Genomic DNA, 27,309 nt, shown 5'->3' on the forward strand with positions numbered 1-27,309 from the left:
CTACGCCTCGTCCGGCTCGTCCGTTTCATCCCAAACCTCTCCCTTCGAGGCCCGGCTGAGAATTCCTTTCCATTTGCCGAGTAACTCCTCATCCTCCGCGCCGAAGAACAGCGTCTGCTGGGACTGGCTCAGCTTGAACGCGTGCTTTAGGTCCAGCTTGTCTGCGGCGCCGGCTAAACTCACTTCGTATCCGGGCAGCGGTACGGCGCGGGGGGATTTCCCGTCCTGCAAAAAGACGGAAACATCGTTAGAATCCAGAGTTTAAATTCCGACGGACGAGGAGGAACCGGGTTTAGCGCAAAGTCACTCTTTATGGGGGGCCGAATTCAGGGCCGGATATTCCCCATAAATCCCTAGTTACGGAGACGAGGGACGTACCGCGCGCAGCGAGCCGGTTACAGATTCTCCACGGAGCGCAAGCGCCTCACTGAGAACTTCTTTAACCCTTTAAACTCCAGGCTCGTAACACGGACCACGAATTAAGTTTCATCTCCCCGGTAACATCTGTGGATTTATTGGCGACGGCGAGCCGGACGAGGCATCCGACGTTTTATGGATCCGATAAAACCCACAAGCCGCGGCTTCACGGCTAGAAATGACGGCGGCGATAAAATGGAGGCAGCGAGCGTCGCGACGCTCTCTGATCCGCTCGTCAGTAAACTCCGCAGAACATAAAGTCCGGGCATTCTTTTCGTGGCCAAATACTTCATTCTTCATGTTTAGGTATTTTCTGCCTGCCCGATAAGCGAGTAAATCGTATCGGCTTCCCCTCCGCTCAGCTAAACCTCACTCCGCGGCTCTGCTTTTAGTCACTGAGTCTGCCGGGCTTTTCTGGACCCGATCTGATGATGTCAGGATAATGACCAGTTTGATTCGGGGTGTCTATTACTTTACATATAAAACCATCATAAAGCGGACGTTCGTACAGAGAACGAGTGATGTCATCACCGCTCGGCTCGTCTCCCATTGGCTGCTCTCCGTTCTGATTTAGAATCCGGAGATATCGATGACATTTTTAAACATTTATTCCCGCGATAAATCGCTCACCTGACCGCAGAGCTGAAGATACAGCACAAGAGGCTCAGCCTTGGGTATACAGACCCAGACCCTGCTCCAGGTCTTCCCCTTCTCCAGAAAAAGGAGGTTACTGCAGAAAACGCTGTTCTCCGGAGACAATGAATTTCTCGTCTAAAAGGAAAAAACGAGAACTAAAATCCACCCAGATATACAGAATTTACAAAAACAAATAAAAAGAAACGTTTTCTACAATCAGTCAGGTTACCGGCCGGCAGCCGCTGCTGAAACGTCGGCACCGGTGACGAGAACGGGTTAATAAACCGGCGGTTACGGAAATTAATCAAACGGGGATCCTAACGAGGCTAAAACGTACGACCGGGCGGACTCCGTCATTACTCATCGATTTCATTCATTTCCCCCGGAAAAATTACCTCGAAATTGGATTTCTTCTTTATTTCGCCGGCAGGATCTGCTCCCCCCGGAGAGAAGGGGCCGGCCGCGGACAGCGGAAAACACTCCTTACAGACTCGGTGATGCCTCCCGTTTTCTGGGAGAAGCTTAAATTCGGAGCATTTCGCACAAATCACCTAAAATAACGAAAACGATCTGAGTCAGACGGCCCCTCGTTCCACGAAACCCAACGAGACGTCCCACAGCGGGGTTTCCAGCATTAAAAACCTCACTTTTCATTCATTCTTTTATTTAATACTGGAGTTTTTTCCCCGTTTAGATAGAGAGGAGACAGCGGGCGCGGGGGGGGGGTCTTCTCTTACCGCCGAGCACTGCTTGCAGTGATGCCTCCGCTTCGTGATGGAGTTAAAGCTCTCTCCGCAGCCTTTACAATTCTTTATTTTAGATTTTCTGAAGTAGTCCGGCTTCAAAACAGAAAGAAAACACCGCAGATTAACGGCTTGGGGGCCGGGTGGTTACGTCAATAAAACAGTTTGGTTTTTTTATGGCAGAAGATTCCAATTCTTAAACCGCACAATAAATGATAAATACACCCAATTATTTTGGTGCACAAATCCCACTTATTATAATTCTAATAAATGTACGGAAGGCGGCCGCCGGGTTGCGGATCTCGCTGCTTGCGTAACGTGCGATTTCCACGCATGCGACTGATGGGGGGTAAATGTGTTAATTCGGTTTCTATTTTAAAGCACCCCGTTGTCTCTGCGCGTGACCGCCCCCCTGTGGCCAACAAAAAAATTGTGAAAAACGAAAAAAATAAATAAATTTTACCCGCAGAAAGTTCGACTTTGACTCAATAACCCCTTTCTAGTAGAAGAAAATTCTATAATTGTAGCTGGAGCCCTAAACGCTTCGTAATTATCAGACGCACTTACCCCTCCTGGAGAGCCGCAGCCGTCAGACCCCGGGGTAGAATCGTACTGAGCGCCGCTCGCCGGTATCTGGAAGAATTCAAATATATTCATTTATGTTTCACTCTAATTTACACTTTTTGCTCATTAACCCTTTTTTTATAATTAAAGCGTGACGGAGATAATAATCCACGTTTACGTCCCGATGCCCAATTTAACCATTTCAGTCCCACCGGCCCCGCTTCGCCCCCCCCCTTCCGGCAGCGAAAGGGTGGGAACACGGTTAGTGAATGACGGGACTTACGGGAGAGTCGGGACAATGTTCGTCCTCCCGGGAAAACGAGCTGTTAAACGCCTTGAACGTCTCGCTGTTCTGTTTGTGCTTTTCGATCGTCGCCTGAATGACCTGAAACGGAGAGAAATAATAATTAATAATAATAATAATAATAATATGGAGAACACGGAACTCTGGCAATTGGGACAGAATATCAAAAAATTAAAGCGCCCAATTTGCGTTTTTTTTTTTTTTTAAGCGATTGGAGGAAGGCAGCGTTCCCATTGGCCGACTTCTGACCAGTAAAAGTATTTATCATCGTGGCGTCCTCGGGAAGGAAAGCCGAAAGTTTATCCCATTGGCCAACAAAAGCAAATCTCCAAGCCCCTCGCTGCGAACGCGTCGCTTCGGGGGGATTCAGCGGCTCGGATTCTTCGCTCCGCGGGGGAGGGGTTATATTTGGATAGCTAGGTTTTTAGGAGGAAGTTGCTGCCCCTGCAGGATCAGGACGGGCAGCTGCAGCTCCACGTTACATCTCTGCGAGAATCATTATTCACTTTGTGGATACTTCATAATTTACTAATAAAGGATACGGATACGGAGCGCGATGCGGATACGGAGCGCGATGCGGATACGGATACGGAGCGCGATGCGGATACGGATACGGAGCGCGATGCGGATACGGATACGGAGCGCGATGCGGATACGGATACGGAGCGCGATGCGGATACGGAGCGCGATGCGGATACGGAGCGCGATGCGGATACGGAGCACACGGCCAGGAGCTAAAACCTAACCTGTTATACCTGGAAAAAAACCCGATGATTGAGAAGAGTCCCGCCGAGCAGAACAAACACAACGTTACCAATAAAAAAAAAGAAGTCTGTTCACCTGAATCCAGTCCCTCCGCTCCTCCTCCGTCCTGCAATAATATTAATAACAGTTACTAAGTCCTCCAAACAGTTACCCAAACTTTTGGCACCTGGTCTCCGACTCCCATACTGCCCAGCCAGCCAGAAAAATCCGCTCCCAAGACGGTTCATGTAATTAAACAGTTGTTGATACCTGGCCTGGAGTTCCAGCGACCGCTTCTTCCCTATTATTAGAAATGTATGAGATGCATTCGGCTTCACAATTTCCTGGACCTAAAAAAAAAAAAAAAAAAAAAAAAAAAAAAAAAAAAAAAGGTTTGTATCCAGGAGACAGAAGCCTAGAACCCCCCAGGACATTGGACCCCGTCGGCCCCCGTCTAGTCGCCAGTTTCTCCTGCAGTAAAACCTTAATCAGTCGTTGGTCTCGTCTTAGATTCAGGAGCCGTATGTCTATCCCATGCATGTTTAATCCCCTCACTGTATTACCCTCTACCACTTCTGCTGGGAGACTGTTCGACTTATCTACCACCCTCTCCATGAAGTTTAAGATTGGTCTGAAGACCAAACACACTTAGCCGGCATATGATTTAAACTCCACAGACACCGACCTGAAGTCCGGCAACATCGATTTTCTCGCGCACGCTGAACTTCTGCCCCATCAGCCGCAGTTTGGGGACGCAGTAAAGCAGCATACAATTAAACTAAACAGCAAGAAAACACATTATTCTATTATTAATTATTATTAGTAATAGTATTTGTTATATTCGTATTATTAGTAGTATTCATTATTATTATTAGTAGATAACTATTTTATTAACTACTTGTAGATTATTATTATTAGTATTTGTTAATAATCCACTAATATTAATATTACACATACTACTAATAGTAACAATCTACAATGAAATAATAATCCACTAATATTAATATTACACATACTACTAATAGTAACAATCTACAATTAAATAATAATCCACTAATAATATGAATATATTTATTAATTATTTGTAGATTATTATTATTTTTATGTATTAATTATTATTATCCAGAATACATTTGCAGGAGAATCCTCTCACCAGGTAGAGGTAGCGGTCCTGGGTGGTCCCGTTCTTAGCAGATAATTTCTGGATATGTCCTTCTTTAATGAATTCGTTGGCCGGATTCACGATATTCTCCTCTCCCCCGAGACGCTCGTAAACCTCCAGAAGTTTGTGCATCTTTTCCTTTCGTTCAAAAATAAATAAAAACACAAAATCAGCTTTTTTATATAATGTGGGTCTCTGAGCCTGCGCATCACGGTCTGTCTCTCGTATTATCTGTATGTATATATATATATAATGTGTCTCTCTGCGCCTATATATACATACAGATAAGACGAGAGACAGACCGTGACGCGCAGGCTCAGAGACCCACATTATATATATATATATATATATATATATATATATATATATATATATATATATATATATATACACATACACATACAGATAAGACGAGAGACAGACCGTGATGCGCAGGCGCAGAGACGCACATGAAAGAAGAGAGAGAGAGACAGATCAGAGGAATTGCCCGTCTCTCCATTCTAGTTTTGTCAGACCCTTTGAATGTAGGGACTGCAAGAAGCGCTACGGGAATCGGAGCTATATAAATGATAACTCCCGCAGCGCTTCTTACAGTCCCTAGATCCAAAGGGTCGGACAGAACCAGAACTGACAGACGACCCAATACATTAGGTGCAGACGGCTCGGCCCACAGGCTTACACCATGAACAGCGTTTAGATGCCGAATACATGAAAAGAAAGCGTAAGCGTGACATTAGTATGTTCTGCGGGACGTGACCCGCGCAGAACGCGATCACTGAACATACGGCCGGCTGAGGCGTCCGGCAGCTTCTTACCATCTTCCGAATGGCTGCGTTGGAATGGTCGGCGGCGGTGGAGATCAGCTCCAGGGACTCTGCAACAAACAATAAACATTCAGCCGGTGACCGGCCCCAGGAACACGCGTGACGCGGCAGGATCGTAAGTGACCCCCCCACGGATGGACCCGCCGATACCGTCAGCTTTACGGACTTGGGGGCTGAGGATAATGGGAGTCGTTCCCTCCATGAGACTCACTCTCTGAATCCTTCCTGTCCGGCGCGTCCTCCGGCAGCGTCTTCAGATAATCCTTCAGCAACAACTCATAGCGCGGGATCCTCTGCACCGGCTCGAGCATGTGATGCTGCAGCGTCAGGTTCCCGCACACGTCGTCCCTCTGCGGGGAGGAAAAAGCAAAAACTAAACGCAAAGTATCGCAAAGTTACGCAAAGTTACGCAAAGTTACGCAAAGTTACGCAAAGTTACGCAAAGTTACGCAAAGTTACGCAAAGTTACGCAAAGTTACGCAAAGTTACGCGTTCGGAAGCTACAAAAATATCAAAACGGCCTTAAATTCCCAGCTCTGAGTATAAATCGGGGCGAAGAAACGGAAATAACATTCATATATCTAACGGGGATCGTTCTCTATTATCCCAGGTAGTTACAGATATTCCCACGCAGCTCCTCTTTCAATTATTACGTTCCATTGCTTTAGAAGGTGGGGGTTAAATAAGCAGAACAGCCTCCCAGCAGAGGTGGTAGAGGGTAATACAGTGAGGGTATTAAACATGCGCGGGATAGACATATGGCTCCTGAATCTAAGACGAGACCAAGGACTGATTAAGGTTTGAGTCTTTACAGCAGGAGAAACGGGAGACTAGACGGGGGCCGGATGGGGCCGATCTGCTGGTGGGTTCTGCCTTTGGAACGATGTGAATTATTTACGGGTTCTGTAAGGATCAGACGTTGCGTGCGAGCGACGGACGCCTTTTAGCCGCGTTATTGATTTGGGCTCGTTTCGTATGAAGGTCGTAGAAATTGTTGGAAACGTCAATAATCGAGGGAAATAAGGAGGCCGCGGATTTAACACTCAATCTGCCGAGTGCCGCAAAGAGCCGCCGAATGACCGAGCGATAAATCATTTAACGAACAAGCCGCTGATAACAGAGGCAACCAAGCGGCAGAACGTCGCGCATGCGCAGAGATTCGCTTTTATTTGGAAAACCCCAAAATCCTACAAATAAAAGTTTCAACGGAGGCCTCACTCTGCTCCTCCTGATTTGCGAGGTTTGGGTCGATAAAGCGATTTGCCTTTAGAATTCTGAGGCCGCGGAGTAAATTTCGGGTATAAAACTCATACGTTTAGTTACTACACATTTTTAGGAAATGAGAAAAAAGTTTATGTATTTTTAAAAGCGAAAAGAATAAAACTGAAACCTGGATGGTGTGAACGACGTCTTTAAAGACGGCCGACCGCTGGGTCCAGGCGTTCACCATCTCCATGGCTTTATCGAAATTCTTTATATATTCGCCGTACATCTTCAGGAAAGGAGCGAGTTTCTGGAGGATGTCGCCTATCCGCGGATTGGAGTCCCTTAAAAAATACGTGAAATAAAGCCAAATTTACAGAAAAAACACCATCATTTGTTCATAAATTCTCCATAACATCGCCTCGTAACGGCATCGACCGAGGGGGCCGCGGATCGGAAACAATCCCAGGACTTCCCGATTTATCGGACTTTATTCATTATCCAAATAATTGATATTTAGCTAAATTTGGCTCAGAGGCCGGACCCCGCGAGAACCAGCGAGAAGCGCACGGGGTCCGCGTTCACCGTCCGCCGGTCTAACGTATAAACCACAGAATGATAAACAACTTCAACATTCTCAAAGAAGTTCTCGGGAGCCAGTTGTGTTTATTAGAGAACTAAGGAGCCCGAATGCAAGGCGCACGCGGGGTTAAGGATAATAAACTGAATTAGCCAAAAAAGGTACCAATAATAACGGGGAAGAAAGCTCACCATTCCTGCGTTATTCGCGTCTTCAGCTCCGGCAGCAGAAACTGACCGTGAAAACAATAGATGGAGGAAATATTGGAGAAAATTCCGTTCGTTACGTCGGTTGGAATTCCGGCCGCAACCAGCTTAGTGCAGAAAACCTGGGGGTAGAAATGAATGAATAAAACGAATGAATAAATAAAGTGAATGAATGAATAAAGGGGGTGAATTTATCTGAATATTTAAGTATCAGGATCTGAAAGAAGTGAAAAATAACCAATTTCCCCGAAGAGAACCCAGCGGCTCCCGCCTTAAACAGGTTTGCGGATCGTTCAATGAATTTACTACAGAAGAAGGTACCTGGTCGAGGAGATGCAGCCGCTTAACGTACGCCTCCTCCGTATGAAGAAGCTCGCTGGCGATATTAAACAGCTTCTGGGGCTCCGTACACTGAAAAAAACCCAGAAAAATATACTTTACAGAGTACAGAAAATGCTATTAATATTTTGGGGATTCAGTTCACTACTTGGGATCAAAATCAATTCTTTCTAAACATTTGAGTGATTGAGTTTTTCCAGACGGGAGTGAAACGCGTGGGTTTGTTTCTGGGAAGTGACCCCGGAGTGGAAATTTACTTTCAGAATTAAAAACATGAGATAAACGTGCGAGATAAGGACGCGGCGAACACCGAGCACAGGAAGTAGTCAGGGACGGGGGGGTATTTGTGTCGGTGGATATTTGCCCCGGGGATGTGATTCTGTGATAATATAACCGGGAACGTGCGGATAAAAACCTGCAAGAAACCGTTTCACCGCCTCCCGGCAGACATTAAATCTGATTAAATATAAACCCGCAGAGAGAGTGATTAATAATATATATTAATGAGAGACGGGGAGAGACGGGGTGCAGGGGGGGTCGTTACCGATACCCTCCGAGAGTCTCTAGAGAGAATCTGACGGGACGTTAAACTTCCTCTATTGATTGCTTTCCAGGCCGGCGATCAATATTTCCATTATCGCCCCGCAACTCCCCCCAGCGGCCCTGGAACCGCAGCTCCGGACACATCCCGACGTTCTCTGAACTCTCTGCTCTAGAATTTCTTCCCAGAATAAAATGCCGGGAATTAGAATTAAAGGTTAATCCGGCTCCAGAACGTCCCCGGGGAGGGCGAACGCAGCGCGCGGCGTAACCGATATTGTTCCGGAACATTCACTTCTTCCTGGCGTCCTCTCTGTACCCGGAACGTTAATCTAGAAGAATCCTCCTGTGAAACGTTATGGTCTCTAAAACCACGCAGCACCTCCCCCCATCCGGAAATCTAAACCTTCTGCCTCCATCTGATGCCCTCGATGGCCGGAGATAACCGAAGCCTCCCGAGTCTCTTGTGGAGGAAGCGAAAATATCTGAGATGATCAGGAACGTTACCCCCAGAAACAGAGAACCTGCCTGTCCCATCTGGCCCCCATCTAGTCATCCATTTCTCCCGCTGTAAAGACTCAAACCTTAATCAGTCGTTGGTCTCGTCTTAGATTCAGGAGCCGGATGTCTATCCCATGCATGTTTAATCCCCTCACTGTATTACCCTCTACCACTTCTGCTGGGAGGCAGTTCCACTTATCTACCACCCTCTCAGTAAAGTAAAACTTCCTTACATTCAATCTCTGGCCCTCCGGTTCTAACACTTCTCCTCCTTCAGTTTATGGACTGAATGCTCTACAGACGTTGTTCCTACCTTCACAGAATCGATGGGGTCCGTCTTGAGCGCGTCGATGGAGTCGTGCTCCTCACTGCTTCCTTCGTCCATGTCGCTGTCTTCTTCTTGAAGAAAGTCCTGCTTTTGGTCCACAGACGAAGCCTGATCCTTTCTGTCCTTCCCCGTCTCCATGGCGTTGACGGGCAAAGTAAGTTTTTTGGGGTCCGCAATGTCGTCGCTAGAAAACACCTCCCCCACCACGCTGCACGAGGGGCTGTCAATCCCGCTGTCTCGGTTGGGAATTTTGCCGTTGTCGTTGGGGTCCATGGTTAAGTCTTCGTTGCCGTTATCTCTCCGGGGCTCGTCTTCGAGGATCCCGTCGGGATTCTCCCCGTTGCCGTCGGCGATATTCAGTCCTTTGAATTTCAGAGCCTCGCAGTTGGCGGCTTCGTTATCCTCCGGCGCCGTCCGCTCCTCGCTTGCGATCTCTGCGGCCGAGTCTTTGCAGGACAGACGAGGACATTTCGAGGATTTAGATCCTAATTCCATATTAATATTGATACGTTGTTTCTTCGCGGGTTGGACTGGTTGCCTAGGAAACAGAAAAAGATAATACTGAGGCGGGTGATTAGGTTTTACGGACGTTCGCGGCCCCCGAAACGCGCTTCTAAGACATCATGTACGGCATCTTTAGGGGCAGCAGGGGGCACTTATCACACAGATGCCCCTCCGCGGGGCAGAGACTATTTACCTGAGACTTTCGAACTTCTCGATGAGGATGCTGATGTCCGGCGGCCTGTTCTGCTCCCGGGCCCCGGGACGTCGAGGGGGTTTGGGGACGGAGGGCAGGGGTCTGGATGGCGCTGGCGGAATCCGCTGTCTGGTCCTTTCCGGGAATCCAGCTTTCAGGTGATCTGGTTTAGGGGGTACTAGCGGGAACGCAGAAAAAGAAAGATCACAATCCAAAGGTCTTAATTAGCTGCAGAGAAAGCACAGTGTCGTCCTGCTTGAACTCAGGTGGTAATTGCCCCTGCATGACCTTATTTTGTACCAGGAGGCTGTGGTTTCAGACGGGTGACCCAGACTCCCCTGCCGCGGCGGGCGCTACAAAGGATTAATCTGGGGCCAAGTTGTGCAGAACCCTGGCTGATGCGGAGCCGTGTATGTAGCGTGTTTACTGGCAAAGCCGTGTCTGGGCTGAGTTTACATGAATAACACTGAACATGTTTACAATACATACAGCCCGGGGAACGCGCCGCTCCGTGTTATGTCAGAAATGCAGCAGATCTGTAGATAAGACGAAACGTAAACCCCTGAGCTCATCAACGCGCCCCGACATGCAAATTGGCTGGTCTTTGGAGGAGATCATTTGCATATGGGTTCAGGATGATGTCATCAGCCGGGCACCGGGGCCAAACAAAGCCCGGTCTTTTGGTCTGGATTTGGCCATCAGCTCCCCTAACAGACATTTTCCCCGCTCCCTCCGGATAACGATCTCACTTTTGTAAGTAACCCGACGCATTTCACATTGCTGGCTTTGCCCCGCCGGCTGTACGGTTACCTCAATCCTCAGCGGCAGCCAAACGGTTAAATTATTCCAAAGTCTTACGAAAGATCCCGCTAATAATCTGAACGACGTGCAGAAGGTTTGAGCCCCCGGCGCGGATCTCTGCCAGGCCCCCGCTTCCTCCCACGTCGGCCCTTCTCGAAGCTTGCGGCTAACCACCATCTGCCTTCCTTCCTCGTTTGTTTGTATCTCCGCTTTAAGTAACATTCTTACCAAACGTCTCTACAGCGCCGAGCAAACCCACGGCAAAGCCCCTTTCTATTGGGTTTTAATAGAGCATACTAAATGCTCAGTGTGAAGGCAGAGCGCTTGTGATGGGGTGAACACGCATGTATGATAGGGTGAACACGAGTGTATAAAGGGGATGAACACGCGTGTATAAAGGGGGTGAACACGCGTGTATAAAGGGGGTGACGAAGCCAAACACGCATTTATATAGCGCCAGCAGACTCTGTAGCGCAGTTACAATAAGACGGTCGACATATCGACAATAAGATCGGAGAGGAGGAGAGGGCCCTGCGCCTCGGAGCTTACAATCTATTAACCCGATGGGAGATCCTCTTATTTCTTCATTATTAACTCTTGTGACCCCGGAATCCCCAGAACCGGCGGCCGCTCTCCTTGAGCCCCATTTATTTGGAAAGCTCTCACCTTGCGGTTTTCCTGCAGCCGGACTTCTCGCTGGGACCGCTCTGCATTTCCATTTCCTCCCAGTTTGCTGGATGCATTTTACTGGGTCGGCCGGCTGCAGCTTCCCACGCGGACCCCCATCAACGCGGCATTTCGGCTGAAAAGATGCTGAACAGAAACCTGGAAACACAGAAATAAAAAGGGTGTAAAAGTTAAAGTCTGCAGACCGACGCACATGCATCACGCAGACAGATTCCCACACCGCATGCTGACGCCCGCAGCGCACTCGGCCGGACGCGCATTCTATTATTAAACAATAATAGTATCAGTAATATTATAAATAGTAATAATAATAATAAATATCAGTAATAACAAATAGTAATATCAGTAATAACAAATAGTAGTAATAATAATAATAATATCAGTAATAACATAAATAGTAATAATAATAGGCGCCGAAGGGCAATCATCGGGCAACCGGTTGCCCCCCCGCACTGCGATATCATTGGGTTCGGAATCTGTTCCCCTTTTCTGCCTGCGGTATTTAAAACAAATATCTTTAAATAATTCAGCTTCCCTAAAACTCTGTAAAGCGAGACCACAAGAAGTGAATTTACTGTGAAATATATTAATATCACGGGGGGCTGTACAAAACACCCCAAAAAACTCAATCAGTGCCGCGCATGTTCTAACCATGCAACCAGATCGAAGCCAGAGAGGCACCAATTCCAGCAAACGGTTAAATAAAAACACGCAGGCCTTTTTTTTTTTTATCTCTAAAACCAGAATTTTCTCCCTAAAACGAGCAGGGAAGCGGATGAGACAGCGGCGGAGGTATTTAGGTCAGAGGCAGACGAGTCCAATGAACTTTTCATATTCCGCGTTTCTGCGCCTCAGAGCCGAGTTTCGGGAATTCTCTGATGGAAACGACCGGAATGTTGGAGAAAACCGTCTGGAATCTTCAGAGCCAATTCAATGAAGTCGCTGAGAATCGTTAACACGAGATCCCTCGGCCGCCGTCATACAAAAGGGGGATTTGGGGGTCCTTTATTAAGTTACATAGCGCCATCATATTCCACAGCGCTGTACAATGTGTGATTATTATTATATATCGCCATCATATTCCACAGCGCTGTACAATGTGTGATTATTATTATATATCGCCATCATATTCCACAGCGCTGTACAATGTGTGATTATTATTTATATATCACCATCATATTCCACAGCGCTGTACAATGTGTGTAATTGATTTATATATCACCATCATATTCCACAGCGCTGTACAATGTGTGTTATTGATTTATATATCACCATCATATTCCACAGCGCTGTACAATGTGTGTTATTGATTTATATATCACCATCATATTCCACAGCGCTGTACAATGTGTGTTTTTTATTTATATATCACCATCATATTCCACAGCGCTGTACAATGTGTGTTATTGATTTATATATCACCGTCACAGAGGGACTGAACGTTAAGGTAACTTTCATGTTCGGCCCTCGATCTTCGCGCTGACAGGAAAACAGATCGGCGAAGGAAAGCGATTCGTCATCGATGTGCCAATAAACCCAGACGAGACAGAAAGGGGAATGCGCAACACCGGCAGACCCCCTTCAACCGGCTGACTGCCCTTCACCGGCAGACCGGGAAACAAACACTTCCAAGGCTCAAAAGCTTTGTCCGGTGGCACACGGTCACATCCAGAGCCGGATTTACTGGGTGCGACAAACAGTCACCGGTGGTTCCGGTATCTGGTTCCGTTTCATTCATCCACGCAGCTTAATTCTTTCAGCACAGACCGTTTTCCTATAAAAGCCACGGTTCTCCCTCATTCCGGGCGCCCTCGAAGTCTCTGCCCTGCCGGACGTCTATGGCTAGTGGATCGTAGGAAGGAGACGCTCACGTTCACAAAAAACACTCCAAAAGTTTACACAAATACAAAAAAATCATGATTCTGCTGCCCGAATCGCTCAACGTTTCCTTTAAAATCAGAACCTCCACCCCCAACTTAACCCGAGAACCGAGGCTTACCAACAAGGGGCCGACGTCGGACACACTGACGTAGCGACACGTTATAAGCATACTGTGCATAGGAGGCAGGCGTTCAAACGGTTAATTGAATTGGGTAAATACGAGACATTGACGCCAATTATATCTGAGAAGAAGCTTCGGCCTCCAGACGGTCCTTTAATCTTTGGAATCTCTTTGATGCCGCAGTTTAAGGCGTTATAAGTCGCCTCCATGATGTCATAACCCCCCAAAAACAAAATACATGAAACTTCATCGGATCATAAAACTATGCCCGAGAACGTGAGCGGTTTGGGGCCGGGACACGCGGGAGACGAACAAGAAACAAGGATTTTCACAAATTCGTTGGATTTAGGGTTATTATCTGAATTTAAAGGAATGTCTGTTTTCTCTAAAATATTCTGTTTGCGTTCAGTCATCGATTCGGTTTTAATCCCCGCAGTCATCGGGAAGGAGCGAGACCGTCGCACGGTCTCCTGACCGCCCAAATCTTACGTCACTAAATAGTTGTGAAGGTTCTCGAGCCGCCGGATCCCTCCTGCACGGATATCAATACCAACCGGATACATCGTTTCCACCTGAATGCAGGCAGCGCACCGCGCCATCACATTAACCCCGAGACTCCGTCGTGAACCTGTCGCCGGTTACATTTCTCCTTGAGCCGCATCGGTAACAACGTATCGGCAACCGGTTCTCCAGATGAAATCCTTCCAGCCCTGGAGGTCTCGGTGAGAATAACCCGTCCGTATAAAGCGTCGGGCGAGACGGACGGACTCTGTAAACATTCCCGCGTTTATTCCGGGCTCCGTTATCTGAACTCGTGGCCCTCGGGGCGGGAAACCCGTCTTTCAGGATGGCTTGGATTCCTTTTTTATTCTCGCTCTTGTCCCCGCAAGTCGCCAATTAAACGCTTTATTCAGTAAAAACGCAGCCAAGTCACCCTTAAGTCAGAATTCGGAGACAATTCCTGCCGTTTCTGGGCTTCTGAACGCCGTTTATTGGAAATCAGATTGATTTGTGAAATTCTATTAAGACAACATTGCAGCCCCTCGTCCAGAGGAGCAGCGGGGTGCAAAGCCAGGGGTCCAGAGGAGCAGTGGGGTGCAAAGCCAGGGGTCCAGAGGAGCAGCGGGGTGCAAAGCCAGGGGTCCAGAGGAGCAGTGGGGTGCAAAGCCAGGGGTCCAGAGGAGCAGTGGGGTGCAAAGCCAGGGGTCCAGAGGAGCAGCGGGGTGCAAAGCCAGGGGTCCAGAGGAGCAGCGGGGTGCAAAGCCAGGGGTCCAGAGGAGCAGTGGGGTGCAAAGCCAGGGGTCCAGAGGAGCAGTGGGGTGCAAAGCCAGGGGTCCAGAGGAGCAGCGGGGTGCAAAGCCAGGGGTCCAGAGGAGCAGCAGGTGGCAGGTCAGGGGCCCAGCATCCTCTGATCAGCTCACCCCCCCCCAAAAAAACCCAAAAACCTAGAGGAATGCAAGCTCTTTGGGACGGAGTGTGGTGACAGTAAAAGGCTCAGACCTACCTTCTGAACACTGTCCCAAAGAGCTCACATAAAGAGCTTTGGGTAAATAAAGTCAACATCAAAACTCCACAGAGGGTCAATCACTAAACCAAAAGACCCAACCGGTGCCCGGAGAACAAAGAGAGGAGCTCAACATCCTGCACCCAACCGGCAACCACCCCCATTCACCTCCGACGGCAACCAACCTGGGGGTCTCCAGAACGCGGCCCCTCGTTACCCAAAAAGCTCACCCTGCAGGGTCAGAAGCTTCACATTTATATCCGCCCGGCCATCACCGTCACAAAGAGCCCGGGCTGGTCACAGCTCGGTGGGGCTTTGACAGTAAAACTAACAACCCCGGGCGAATAAAACGGAAAGGAGACAGCGCTCCGACGTCATGATGGACCAAAAACATCACGTTTGGGCTTCTGACCCCGTAGAAAGCGGCAGAAATCCTGTGTTTTAACCTAATTTGTGAAGCCTGGAGCCCGGTGACTCACCTCCCCGAAGCAGCGGCCGCTGTCAGCTCTCCGCACACTTCCTGCATCTCGCACTCAGTTCCTATTTTGAAGGCGAGGAGCTCGAGGAGAACGTTTACATTTCTGCTTCGTGACGCGATGCTCTGCCAGGAACTGCTGTCATTCAGGTGTTGCTGCAGAAATGAACCCCTCGTGAAAACATTTTATCTGCTTCTCAGACACCGGAGAACACCAAGGAACACTGGAGACCACCGGAGGCCACCAGAGACCACCGGGGAACGGCTGACATTGTCACCGAATTCATCGTCTCTTCCTTCACCTTAGTAAATAAGACAGACGGGTGTCTCGTCGTAAAGCCAGCCAGCATTATTACTTTGGGGTCCCAGCATGTATGGAACCATTTTGACTTTATAAGACCCCACCCCATCGTTGAATCACCACATAGGAGCAGCGCCCGGCGACAGGAAGAAAATGCGCATCGATTGGTGGAGCTGAAGTAACGGCGGGAAACGCGTACGGATGACACGGATAGAACGATGAGTTTACAGAAAGATAAGCGGATCCATTCATGGGGATTTTTATGAAAATGATACGAGGTATATAGAGGCCTGGGGCTGTGGTTGCTTATTAACCCTTTGAATTTGCGTGACCTCCGATGTCGGTCGGCGCCAAGAACAGGTCAGGTTACTAAAAATACACAATAACTAAAACATGGCTCTGAATTTGCTAAAATAAAACAAATAACCGCCATGCCGAGATTATAAAACGTCAAACATTTCCAACGCGCTCTACAGACGGCAACCGTCAACGACGACTAATCACATGACAGCCAGGGCATTAAACACCAGTTTAACTATACATTACACCGGGGCCGGCTCGCTGATTTAACTATACATTGTACGGGGCGTGTGAATTATCCCGTTGAACGGTAAATTCCCCTGGAGGAGGGAAGAAAAGGCTTTTGTTTGAGCGTCTTTAAAGCAGTAATTCTGCTGGATCCGTTCAGCCCGGGCCGTGGATAAAGAAGAATGAAAAATGATTCCCTTTGATGAACTTCAAACGCTGTTTAAACCTGCAACAGGTCAGGTGATACGTGTCACGAATAAACACACGCAACATACTAAGACATGCATACCTCCCAACTGTCCCGATGTTCCCGCTCTATCCCCCATCCCACTTCTCGGCTCGGGGGGGGGGTCGCAGCTTACTGCTCATGCTTAGATTTGCGCACATGCACAGTAGCGCTGCCGGTTTGAGTGACAGATCATACCTCCCAAGTTCCGCCCCCAGGGTAGAAGTTGGGAGGCATGATCTATGTTACCCCTTCATGTTAACGACTAAATCATATGATTTTCATTAAAAAACAGCGTCGGCCCCAAAAACCTGATTTTTAAAGTGCCTTTTATTACCGTCACGGATAGCGCCTCCATAAATGCAGATTATTTCCTGAGCTGCCCCTCTGTGTAAATACCCCAGACACAGGCAGTATTAGTAAATGCTCAGGTGCAGTTCCTGCCGGAAATACATTAATCCGGGATTTCTCCTCTCGAGGAAAGATTAAAGGCTTTACCCCCCCCCACCCCCATACTGGAACCTGAACCACCGCCGGAGTATCACAAAGGGGATTCTCACAATACCAGCCCCACCTGGGACACAGGGCTCTGCCAGACTGCACTAACAGCAGGTGTTGCCCCAGCAAACCTTACAAATAACCGGCCGTTACAGAAAACAGATACAACATCTAGAAATGATTCATAATCATTTTATTATACTTCAATTGGAGCAGCATCTCAGCAGAAGTGGTAGAGGATAATACAGCGAGGGGATTAAACATGCATGGGATAGACATACGGCTCCTGAATCTAAGACGAGACCAACGACTATATTTGAGTCTCTACAGCATGTCGATGATGTCAGTGGCACCCGGCGCACACAGGACAAACATTTAATCCTGGCTTCATCTACGCTTATGACATCATCACCTTTAAATTTGATCTGATTGAAGGTGTGATGTAATCTGACCCCAGGCTGGGTTGGTTTTGTGTTTTTTATGAAAGAGTCGCTCCTGGGACGGGCCCTTCATGCCTGGAATCTGATTCTTTTGCCCCTTGAATTTGCCCCTCCACCCAGGGGCACTTACTGCCCATCACCAACCATCTTTAACGTGAAGTTGTGATTGGCAGATGGCTGCGCCGTGTAGTGAACGTGCCCGCGGTATTCTGCACGGAGCCGAGGGAGCGCAGCCATTTCCTGCGCAGATAAAGTGTGTTCAGAGCGAAGACTTCCGTGACCTCTGCTTTACTGAAAGTCGTTTGTTCGGTGTAGCCGCAGGGCAACAGCTTGAAGCAGCCGAGCCTCCCCCGTCCACATGTACGAGAACAACAAACACGCGAAGCCAGTGGCGCTATCTGCCGGATCTTAAAAGTCATCCGCTCCCGCGCTGAGAAAAATACACTATTACTTCAGTATCTGATTTTACCAAAAAGACAGGAAACGCAGCAGCGAGAAAGAAAATGAGCGAAATTGGCCAAGAAGGAAGTCTTCATGTCAGTCCCTGCAGTTCCCCCGAGTGCCTGGCGATGGCGCCATTTAATTCCACGATTCTGGGCCTGGAGTGAAAATTCACAAAGGTCTCGGTTATTACATCCGCAGCACGAGGGCCACACATGGAGTGTCCGAGGGGCCGCCTTCTTCTCTCGTAGACGGGAGAAGACTTGACGTGCTGTCACTGCGCATGGATATCAAACAGGGCAGACACTGCCCCGGGGGTCCGCGCGCGGCCAACGCATCCCGACAAACATTTTATAACATGATGCAAAGTGATCGCGGCAGAATCTGTTCCCCGTAACACGCACGGTGTCTCCGTCCAATCATCAGCTCTTGGGACAACACGTTAACAGCCTCGTAACGCAAACATTTCATTACCAACCATGGAAGGAAGCGCCGGCGATCCACGGCCCACGAGACAAGTCCTTACTCTCCAGACACGAAGGTCCTTCTCCGGTTAGACGTCTAGGAAGGCAAAGAATTTCTCGGACATGAATCTTCCGGACAATTTCAATAAATATTTTGACTGAACGGAGCGATGGACCGGAGTGCTGGACGGGGGGCCTATGGACAGGGGGGGCCACGTGATGACGAATTACTGTTCAGCGTTCTAATCGATTTTAAGAGACTCCATGACTATTCACGCGGAACCTCCACGACTTCAGGCCATCGACGTAGATTGATGTTCTGGTGACTTTTCTTCATTTTCATGAATTATACCAGAAAACGGAGCCAAGAGCCCAGAGATCGATATTTTTTATGCATCGTGATGTAGTCGACAGTCATTAAATCCGGGCCGTGGGTATTACGAGCGCATAACGAGCATCAAAGTGTTCTTCATGATGGCAAAATTCCATCGGCACAAGTAGCCAAGTCTACCAAACATGAAACGTGTCACAGCTTCCCAACTAACGGAACGTTCTCCTGCGGCCCCCGCATTATCATCACTAATCAGCGACCTTTGAACATTCCGAAGAGACGTTCCGCGGGCCAGCTTGTAGGATTCTAGATTCCGTCGGCTTTATCACCCTCATGGCGGACGGTGTAATCCGCCCGCCGTCACGCGCGGTTATTAAATAGAGATCGGGAACCGGCAGCGGCTTCAGGATTAATCCTCACCGGCCGCAAAGGGCTTTATTCGCTTCTGGAGATTTACAGCCTGCGCACAATCTGTTTTATTGTTTCTTGGGATTCCGGCTTCGTCGGCCTCTCGGGTCGGAGAACTTCGTTCCCAGCCAAACGCTCCTGCCTGCGAGACAAAGCCTTTTATGGGTTAAATTCTGATAAATAAATGACTCGCCGAGGATCCGGAACCTTCCGGCAAACACTTCCCAGCAGCGCGGAATCCACTCGGGGAGCCACCGACGCCGCGCACCCACCGGGCCAACGTCTCCTACCCAGCGGAGAGCCGAGTAATCGCTGATTATTAGTTAATTAGAGAAAACCGCGGAGATTAACGGGCCGGTCGTTCTGACCTTCAAAGACGAAAAGCTGAATTACAAAAAAAAAAATAAATAAATAAAAAACGGTTGGGAAATTGGGTGTTACACGCGTGGGGCAGCGAGAGACGCAGATTTATACATTTCCAAAGCCATTTAATGTTTGTGACATTTTCACTTATTATAGTTTCCCTGACAGAGAGCTGCACAGCCATGGTCCTCGAGGGCCGCAAACGGGCCAGGAATTCTATCTATCCCAGCCTGAAAACGGAACAGTTTAATGATTACATTTTAATAAAAGAAACTAGTTTAAAGATTCTTAAATTGAGAGGCGTGAGCTGGGACACCAAAGTCACGGCCCTAGAGGGCTGGCGTTGGGCCCTCCGTAATCTGTAAACCGGTTTCAATAGCAAATGTCTGGCTCGCCAAAACGTTACCCAGAATACCCTGAAATGGGATTAAAAGAATAGATTTAATAAAACATTCCACGGCTAAGGGATTCCCGCGTGATTCCAGACGAGCGGTTACGGGGATTGTTCCGGAGACGATTTATATAAATCCTGTATAGATGGTTCCGTAACGCGGAGCCGCTATTAGAGCCCTGCGTGTTTACACGCGGTATCCGGAGGACGTCATGGTGCCATCACCATCCTCTATCTGCACGGGGAGCGCGTGGGGAATGCGCGGGGAATGCGTGGGGAATGCGCGGGGAGCGCCCCGGATCCGTCGCCCGGTTTCCCGTCTGATTACGGTCTGTTAAACTGCAGACAGAGCCGGATATGACGGAGCGCCTCTGCTGGCTCCCGAGGGTACTGCACCCTCTAAAGTGCTGCAGATTAAAAGGCGAAGATAAAGATTCAATTTATGAGGATTATAAAAACCTGCATAAAATATACAATGACGGAAGACCTGCGGCCAACACACCCCCCCTTATACACCATATACGACGATCTAAACTCTGCTAATACAGAGGATACAACGCCTTAAATCACAGATATTGTATAAAGCCCCCCCCCCGAGAAGTTCTAAAATCACTTTTACCGTCCTGCTTTTTATATAAAGATACAGATCTGTCTGATATATTACCAGACAAACTATTGACATGTAAATGTCGGCCTGTTGGTTGCCCGGAGGCACGCAGACAATCAAACCCTGGCCCCTAAGCCTGCATGCGCAACCCTAGGGGTTCAGTCACCAGGGCCCCCCAGCCAAAACGCCAACAATAAAGCCCCAGAAACCTTCCCAGAACGACCCCCCCCCCCCCAAACGTCTCTCAGTCGCCAGGGCAACTTTGGCATCGAAAAAGATCCATTGATGGGAAACGGATTCACATTCTTTCTGCCCCACAGAATCCGAACGACTCGGCCGCCAACGGTAACGACGAGCGATCTACAGAAAAACGTGACAAAAATACATCGAGCGATAACGAGATATCAAACCCAAACCTCTGCGCAGCTGGAACGTGGACTGCGAGGGTTAACCCAATCATCGAAATCATGTCACAACATGTCATTGGGCTTAACCTTTTGAGTGCAGAGGATGATATTCTCCTTCAGATGAAATGGGAGCCGTGCATGCAGCCAATCATTGTAAGGGTTAAAAGGGGGTTATCCCTTAAAGTTGTGCTTTGGGCTTGCCGGTCTGCACATCCATGCACACACACATACACACACATATATATATATATATATATATATATATATATATATATATATATATATATATATATATATATATATATATATATATATATACACACACACACAGACACACACGCTCGTCTCTGCTCTACACACACATATATATATATATATATATATATATATATATATATACACACATACATATATATATACACACACATACATACATACACACGCACATACACACATATATACACACACACACACACACGTCTCTACACATACATGTAGACATTAGCAGATCTCACGCAGGAAAGCCCGATTTGCAGAGATCGGTTCCAAACATCCTTTTTTATTAGTAAATAAAACAAAGCGAAAGGATTTTCTGCGATTTCCCGTCGGAGGCACCTGAACGACACGTGTAACCGGAGAGCCAGCGAACGACGTCCGCAGAGAATCGCCACAACGAGACAAGAAACACAAAAACCCACCTCATCGGACCACGAACGAGAACGTCAGACCTTACCCGACACGGCCCGCCAGACGCCAACCAGCCGACCATCTGCCCCTTCGGGAACCGGGTATATCTCCCTCTCCGATAAAATCCAGGGGGTAAATCCGCAGCAGGGGGGGGGTTATTCTCTAGGTCATTTGAAGGTCGATTTATTCATCTATGAGCGAGGCCCCTCAGCCCAGTGGCCGGTCCCCGTCCTTCATCCTCAGCGGCACGGACGCCCTGAGCTCTGACAATGCCAGCATGCGCGTGAAAGGGAGAAAGTACTTTCAGGCTGCAGAATGCCTTGGAATTGTTGCCATGGCAATAAATGTGCGGGGGGGGGATGACAAAAGCCGGCACTCGGGTGAGGAACGACGGATGAAATCTCTCGGGGAGGACGAGTGCAGGCGAAAAAGAGACGTTGATCCCGGATAGAAACATCTGCTTTTCGTCCAGCGGCCTCCGAAAAGATTCCTCGGTTTAAAACCGGGTTAAGAATGATATGAATGCAGGGGGGGACCCAAAGTGATAAAAACAGAGCAGTCGCCATAGTAACCCGCGGTACCATCTTGCCGATTGCGACAGTTTTAGTGCCCTTTTTGTCAACTAATAAAAAAAAAAGGGAATTTTTCCGGGATGCAGAGAACCTCGTCGCAACCTTTTGGGGTTTGGAGTCTAGAACTTCGCAGTTTGTTGTTTGAGGACTTTGGGGCCTCCGACCCACCGCGGTGGTTCTGGACCCGGGATTGTAAAGAGTTAATGGTTAGTTTTTTTCGGCGGGAGGAGAACGCGCAAATCCGGGTTAGAGCAAAGCCTCTCGGAACCCAGAGCTGTCAATCAAATCCCCAAGAGCTCCTGCAGCGGCTGCGGAGGAGATCCCTTCACTGGGACCCGAGAGGGTAGCGGAGCGCGCTGCACCCAGCCCTTCAGAATATTGACGGGTCACGGCCGGGGTATGAGGATAAAACAAATAAAAAATTACCCAACCCCAAGACTCCCACCTTTATATCCATCCGGGGATCAGCCCCATAGCCCCGAGAATCTGCCCCATAACCCAGAGACCCCGAGAATCTGCCCCATGACCCCAATAATTGGTGTAAAGGCTCCCAGTTACCCCTTTGGCCAGCAGGTAGGTACCGGCAGGTGGTATGGGGGAAAGGTTTTACCCCCCCCCCTTTTGGGATGGGGGTTGTTAAAGAGACAGTAACCCATTAATATTCCGCGGCTGCATGTGTTTTCACTCCAAATGATGACTCATTGAAAACATTTTGAGATTATCTATTGTCTCCTAGCAACAGAGGCTTCTCCCCTCCCCCGCTCAGTCTTCTGACTAAGGGCTTTTTCTTGTTCATTCATCTATTAAAAGGCCAAAAGCTTCACAAATCCCCCCCCCTCCGGGAGCCCCCAAAGACGTCTTCAAAAAACACAATTTACTTAACCCCTCGGGTGCTGGTCTGTAACACCTGACCCAATAGTGAATTCAGCAAATAAGTCACCATAAAACACCTTGTTGGGGCGATAAATGAATGGACTGAAAAGGTCAGAGAGCAATTGATTTATTTACAACATCTGATCAAAGGGCGCAATTAATTTGCGTTTATCCACCGATTGGGAAGTTTTCAGATTTTTAAGTGATGGGCCACCTGCGTCCCTCCAACTCTCATCATTCCGAGTCAAACCTCAGCAGAAATTAAATATATTAATGGCTGGGATGATTAGAACCCTTCACACATACGGTTTTACTGCTAGAAAATACACATTTACAGCTAAATAAAAACGTTGCGTTCCCACCCAGCGGGTATTTACTAAAAGCACAATAATATTTTCACCAAAAACACGTGAATTTCTGCCACGTCGCAGCTTTAAAAACACATAGAATAAAAATTCTCAAAATTAGGAAGAAATAATCCTGAGCAGCCAGCGGTAAGGGGGGGGGGGCTATTGGGGGTCCTGGATTCAACACATTGATTTAAACAATACTAATAATACCAATAATAATAAAATACTAATAATAATAAATACTACTACCACCAATAATAATATTAGAATACTAATAATAATAATAATAATATAATACTAATACTACCACTACTAATATAATAATAATACCAATAATAATAATACTAAAAATAATTAATACTACTACTGATAATAATACTAATATAATAATAATACTGATAATAAAGCTTAAAGACCTCCAAGGGTTAATAAACTTTAATACATACATATTGTTCAATATCAAAAGGTGATACATTGAGCTCCGACAATCCGTTCCCAGAACCCTTTGCAGCGGCGACGGTTCATTGACGGATGTTTAATATTAAGCGATGGAGCCGCCTGCTGGTGGAGCGCAGTATCGCAGGCACAGGAGGAGACTCATTCCGCACAAACTTATTATTATTAATTTTTTTATATAGCCCCATCAAATTCCGTAGCGCTGTACAATGGGAAAAACAAACAGCAAAAACTATAGAGGGAGCACAGCAAGGATCCGCCGGCTGAAAACGATCTGTCATAATGCCCCAGCTACTAGATGAGCCCCGTAGGGTGGTTTCATCCCTGCCCCCTCGCTGGGTCAATGCAAACACTCGTACAACCTGCCCTGGCGGCGCCTGAAACATAACACGACCAGATGAAAATGTCCCATGACGGGACTGTCAGGGAGAAGCGAGCAACTGCGCAGGAATGAGGAAAATGACAAGAAATTTTAAAAGACTGGAACGAAGAAAAATAATACAGCTCCACCAACGCGACTGCAGGTTACAGCGTATCGAGTGATCAGGAGGCTGAAGCCGTTCCGGGGATAGAATGTCACAAATTAATGGTGTATAATTAAATAAATCTAATCTAATCCTTAATCTAAGAGATCTTTAGTGAATAACACTAACGGAGGGGGGCTGCCGGCCTAATGGGGGGGGCTTCCAACTAGGACTAAACAGGTCGGCGACTCACCGATGGAAATATTGCGTCAAAAAGCGATGGATTCGGCGGCAGGTTCTGGAGGGTCCGGGAACTCACCCTCCTCGGGAATGTTTTCAGGGCGGGGGGGGGGGTTAATATCTACCTGACGCTCAGGATCCAAGCGAAATAACGAAGGTTTCGGAATGGGGAGGACGCAGTTAATGGCATGTAACCGGGGGCCGGCAGGTCGGGGGCTTCTCAGGGGACCTTCCTGTGTTTTGGAAACTTTTTTTTTCCGTGGATTTATTAGATCAGAACTGGGAAAAACACTGGAACGAGTTATTAGCAGAATCCGGGCGATAAGGTTTCCGACGTCATTCTGAGCCACGGACGCCCTTTAGATTCGGATCTTTGGCCCCCGTTTGCCTCAAATGCCGCCGGTCGCTGCCACTAAACTGACCTATTCCAATTACATACAGAAATTGGTCAAATTCCCCTAAAATAACCCAAAATTTTAAAGAAATCGATCTGGTGATTGAGTGAAGATTTGGGGGATATTTAGGGTGATAACGCAGACCGGTGGGAAGGAATGGGGGGGATATATTTAGGGGTGCTCTCGGCGGCGATGTGTTTAAAGGGCCCGGCGGGTCCAATCGTAACGGATAAACGATAAATCGGCCATATATTTGTTCTCCGCGTCTCGCAGAGCGTGTCATCGCATGGTGTGATCGGCGTGGCGGCCTCGCGGAACGCGTCTCCGGTAATCTCTTTAAATAACAACCTTCCTGTGAAGTGTGACGGGGCTCCTCGGCGAGAAGAGAATCATCATCCCCAAAACGTTTCACAGACACTCCCCCCCCCCCCCGCACTCGTATTTCCTCTTCATTCCCTGCAAATCAATTTATAAAAAGATGTCGCGCAAAGTTCCGATGGCCGCTCCAGAGCCGAGTATCTTTACTACCCACCTACCTCCCTTATTAACCCCCCGCCAGCCTGGGGAGCAGCTCAGCGTTCACCAGCCGGTCGTCCCAAAGCTTCCTACATCTGCCGAATATTCCGCTATCCGCCCCACAGCTGTTAAAAAAGCAAATGTTGGTGGCCGTGCACCGCAGCAAGTTACCAGCCAAACTGGATTCAATCAAGTGTGATTACTTCACATAAATGGAACAGCCTCCCAGCAGAGGTAGGGTTGCCACCTGGCCGGTATTTCACCAGCACAGCCGGTATTTAGAGTACCCTGCCGGCATCAGTATTTTTTGCAGGGCAGGCAGGGTGATTGGCAGGAGGGGGAGCACCCAGAGAGTCTTTAGCGCAGCGCTACGTGCCGCGACGGCGTGATTGGTGGAGGCTGAGCGCTGGGGGGAAGTGATGTTTAATTTCATGACGTCACTTCCCCCAGCGCTCTGGAGTCTGGCAGCATCCGCAGACCGGCCGGCCTGTGCAAGCTCGCTGCCTGTGGAGGAAAAAGCCTTATGTCCCAACTCCTGCCTGCACTGATAAAAGTAAACTGAGGTAGGTGCACATTATGTTTCTGTGACAGGAAATATTGGGGGGGGAGGTGCACATTATGTTTCTGTGACAGGAAATATTGGGGGGGTAGGTGCACATTATGTTTCTGTGACAGGATATATTGGGGGGAAGGTAGGTGCACATTATGTTTCTGTGACAGGAAATATTGGGGGGGTAGGTGCACATTATCTTTCTGTAATGTCACGCATATATAATTATGCAAATTAGCATGGCAGGTATTTTTTTTGCAAGAAAGGTATCAATCCTAAACAGAGATGGTAGAGGGTAATACAGTGAGGGTATTAAACATGCATGGGATAGACATACGGCTCCTGAATCTAAGACAAGACTAACGTCTGATTAAGGTTTGAGTCTTTACAGCAGGAAAAACGGGAGCCGGATGGGGCTGACAGGGGCCGATCTCCCAGTGGGTTCTGTGTCAAAAACGAAAAATATGGGATTTAACTATTTGTGTCCTGGAAGTCCAAACAGTCCTTATCTAGAGGAGGAGATTACCGGGGAGTCACTTTGGGCGCAGATTTGGTGGGATTTCATTGTCCTACCAAGCAGCCCCCATAACGTGCACAATCTGCCCTGGTGCAACCGCTAATACCACGTTGAGGCGCAAATGTGTTATTTATGTATCGCCGTCATACTCCGCAGCGCTGCACAATGTGTTATTTATATATCGCCGTTATACTCCGCAGCGCTGTCCAATGTGTGCTGTTATTATTTATCGCCACCATACTCCGCAGTGCTGTACAATGTGTTATTATTTATATCGCCACCATACTCCGCAGCGCTGTACAATGTGTTATATATATATCGCAATCATACTCCACAGTGCTGTACAATGTGTGTTGTTATTTATATATCGCTGTCATACTCCAACGCTGTACAATGTGTGTTATTATTATTATTTATATAGCGCTATGACATCTCACTTAACCCTTTCCGTGCTGAAGGTCACTGAATTCACTAACCATAAATTTGTTAAAACCAGTTCATTTTGGCAATTTCCAGTAAACTTTTATATACATTGTTACCAGGAAGCACTGTAGGGAGTATGTATGGAAACACGCAGCAAACTCCATGTACCGTCAGCGGAGAAGCCCCCCGGACCCCGAGAACTCCCCACAAAATTAGACAATAAACCCTTTATTTAAACCAAAAGGAATGCGTCCGATTCCTTCGAATAAAGCGAGATGTCTGTAAGAGACTCATTTCACCCGGGAGCGCAGACTCTAAAAATAAAATACGGCAAATCTTAACCTTCCGAGTGCCGGAGAGCAAAGAGACACTTTATAGCGAGGCTTCCCCTTTGGCTCTCAATGGGTTAATAGATAAGATTGTTATCAGAGGACATTAAATCATTGAGAATCTATTAAAGATCCAACCGAATCCCAACGTCTTCCGAGAGCCTCCATGTCAGAGCCGGAAATAAAGGGTTAAATCCCAAATCCAGTAAAATCCCAAAATTTTTCCCAAACTCACCCTCTGCCCCGGCATGGCTGACGGCTCTGTTACCGGTCAT

At 47.9% G+C, this 27,309-nt stretch overlaps 1 protein-coding gene across 1 annotated transcript; it reads right to left on the reverse strand.

Moving 5' to 3' along the window:
• LOC149277357 (FYVE, RhoGEF and PH domain-containing protein 3-like) lies at positions 1-27,309 on the reverse strand. The gene is made up of 19 exons (XM_089503030.1): positions 27,270-27,309; positions 11,256-11,414; positions 9,789-9,966; positions 9,077-9,629; positions 7,705-7,794; positions 7,369-7,505; positions 6,785-6,941; positions 5,606-5,744; positions 5,386-5,444; positions 4,562-4,708; positions 4,094-4,186; positions 3,679-3,758; positions 3,505-3,535; positions 2,644-2,745; positions 2,364-2,429; positions 1,791-1,892; positions 1,449-1,604; positions 1,048-1,188; positions 1-225 (listed from the first exon to the last, which is right to left on the reverse strand). The coding sequence occupies exons 1-19, from the start codon at positions 27,307-27,309 to the stop codon at positions 1-3; spliced, it is 2,655 nt and encodes an 884-aa protein (XP_089359156.1).

This window comes from Sceloporus occidentalis, unplaced genomic scaffold (genome assembly GCF_023333645.1).
Source record: "Sceloporus occidentalis isolate IW3139 unplaced genomic scaffold, rSceOcc1.0.p SCAF_216, whole genome shotgun sequence".
Classification (NCBI taxonomy): Eukaryota; Metazoa; Chordata; class Lepidosauria; order Squamata; family Phrynosomatidae; genus Sceloporus; species Sceloporus occidentalis.

Coding starts and splice junctions, on each gene's coding strand:
- LOC149277357 (XM_089503030.1), bottom strand. CDS start 27,309: ATGACCGGTAACAGAGCCGTCAGCCATGCCGGGGCAGAGG. Junction 9,630..9,788: donor GAGAAGTTCGAAAGTCTCAG/GTAAATAGTCTC, acceptor TCTGTTTCCTAG/GCAACCAGTCCAACCCGCGA. Junction 226..1,047: donor ATCTTCAGCTCTGCGGTCAG/GTGAGCGATTTA, acceptor GTCTTTTTGCAG/GACGGGAAATCCCCCCGCGC.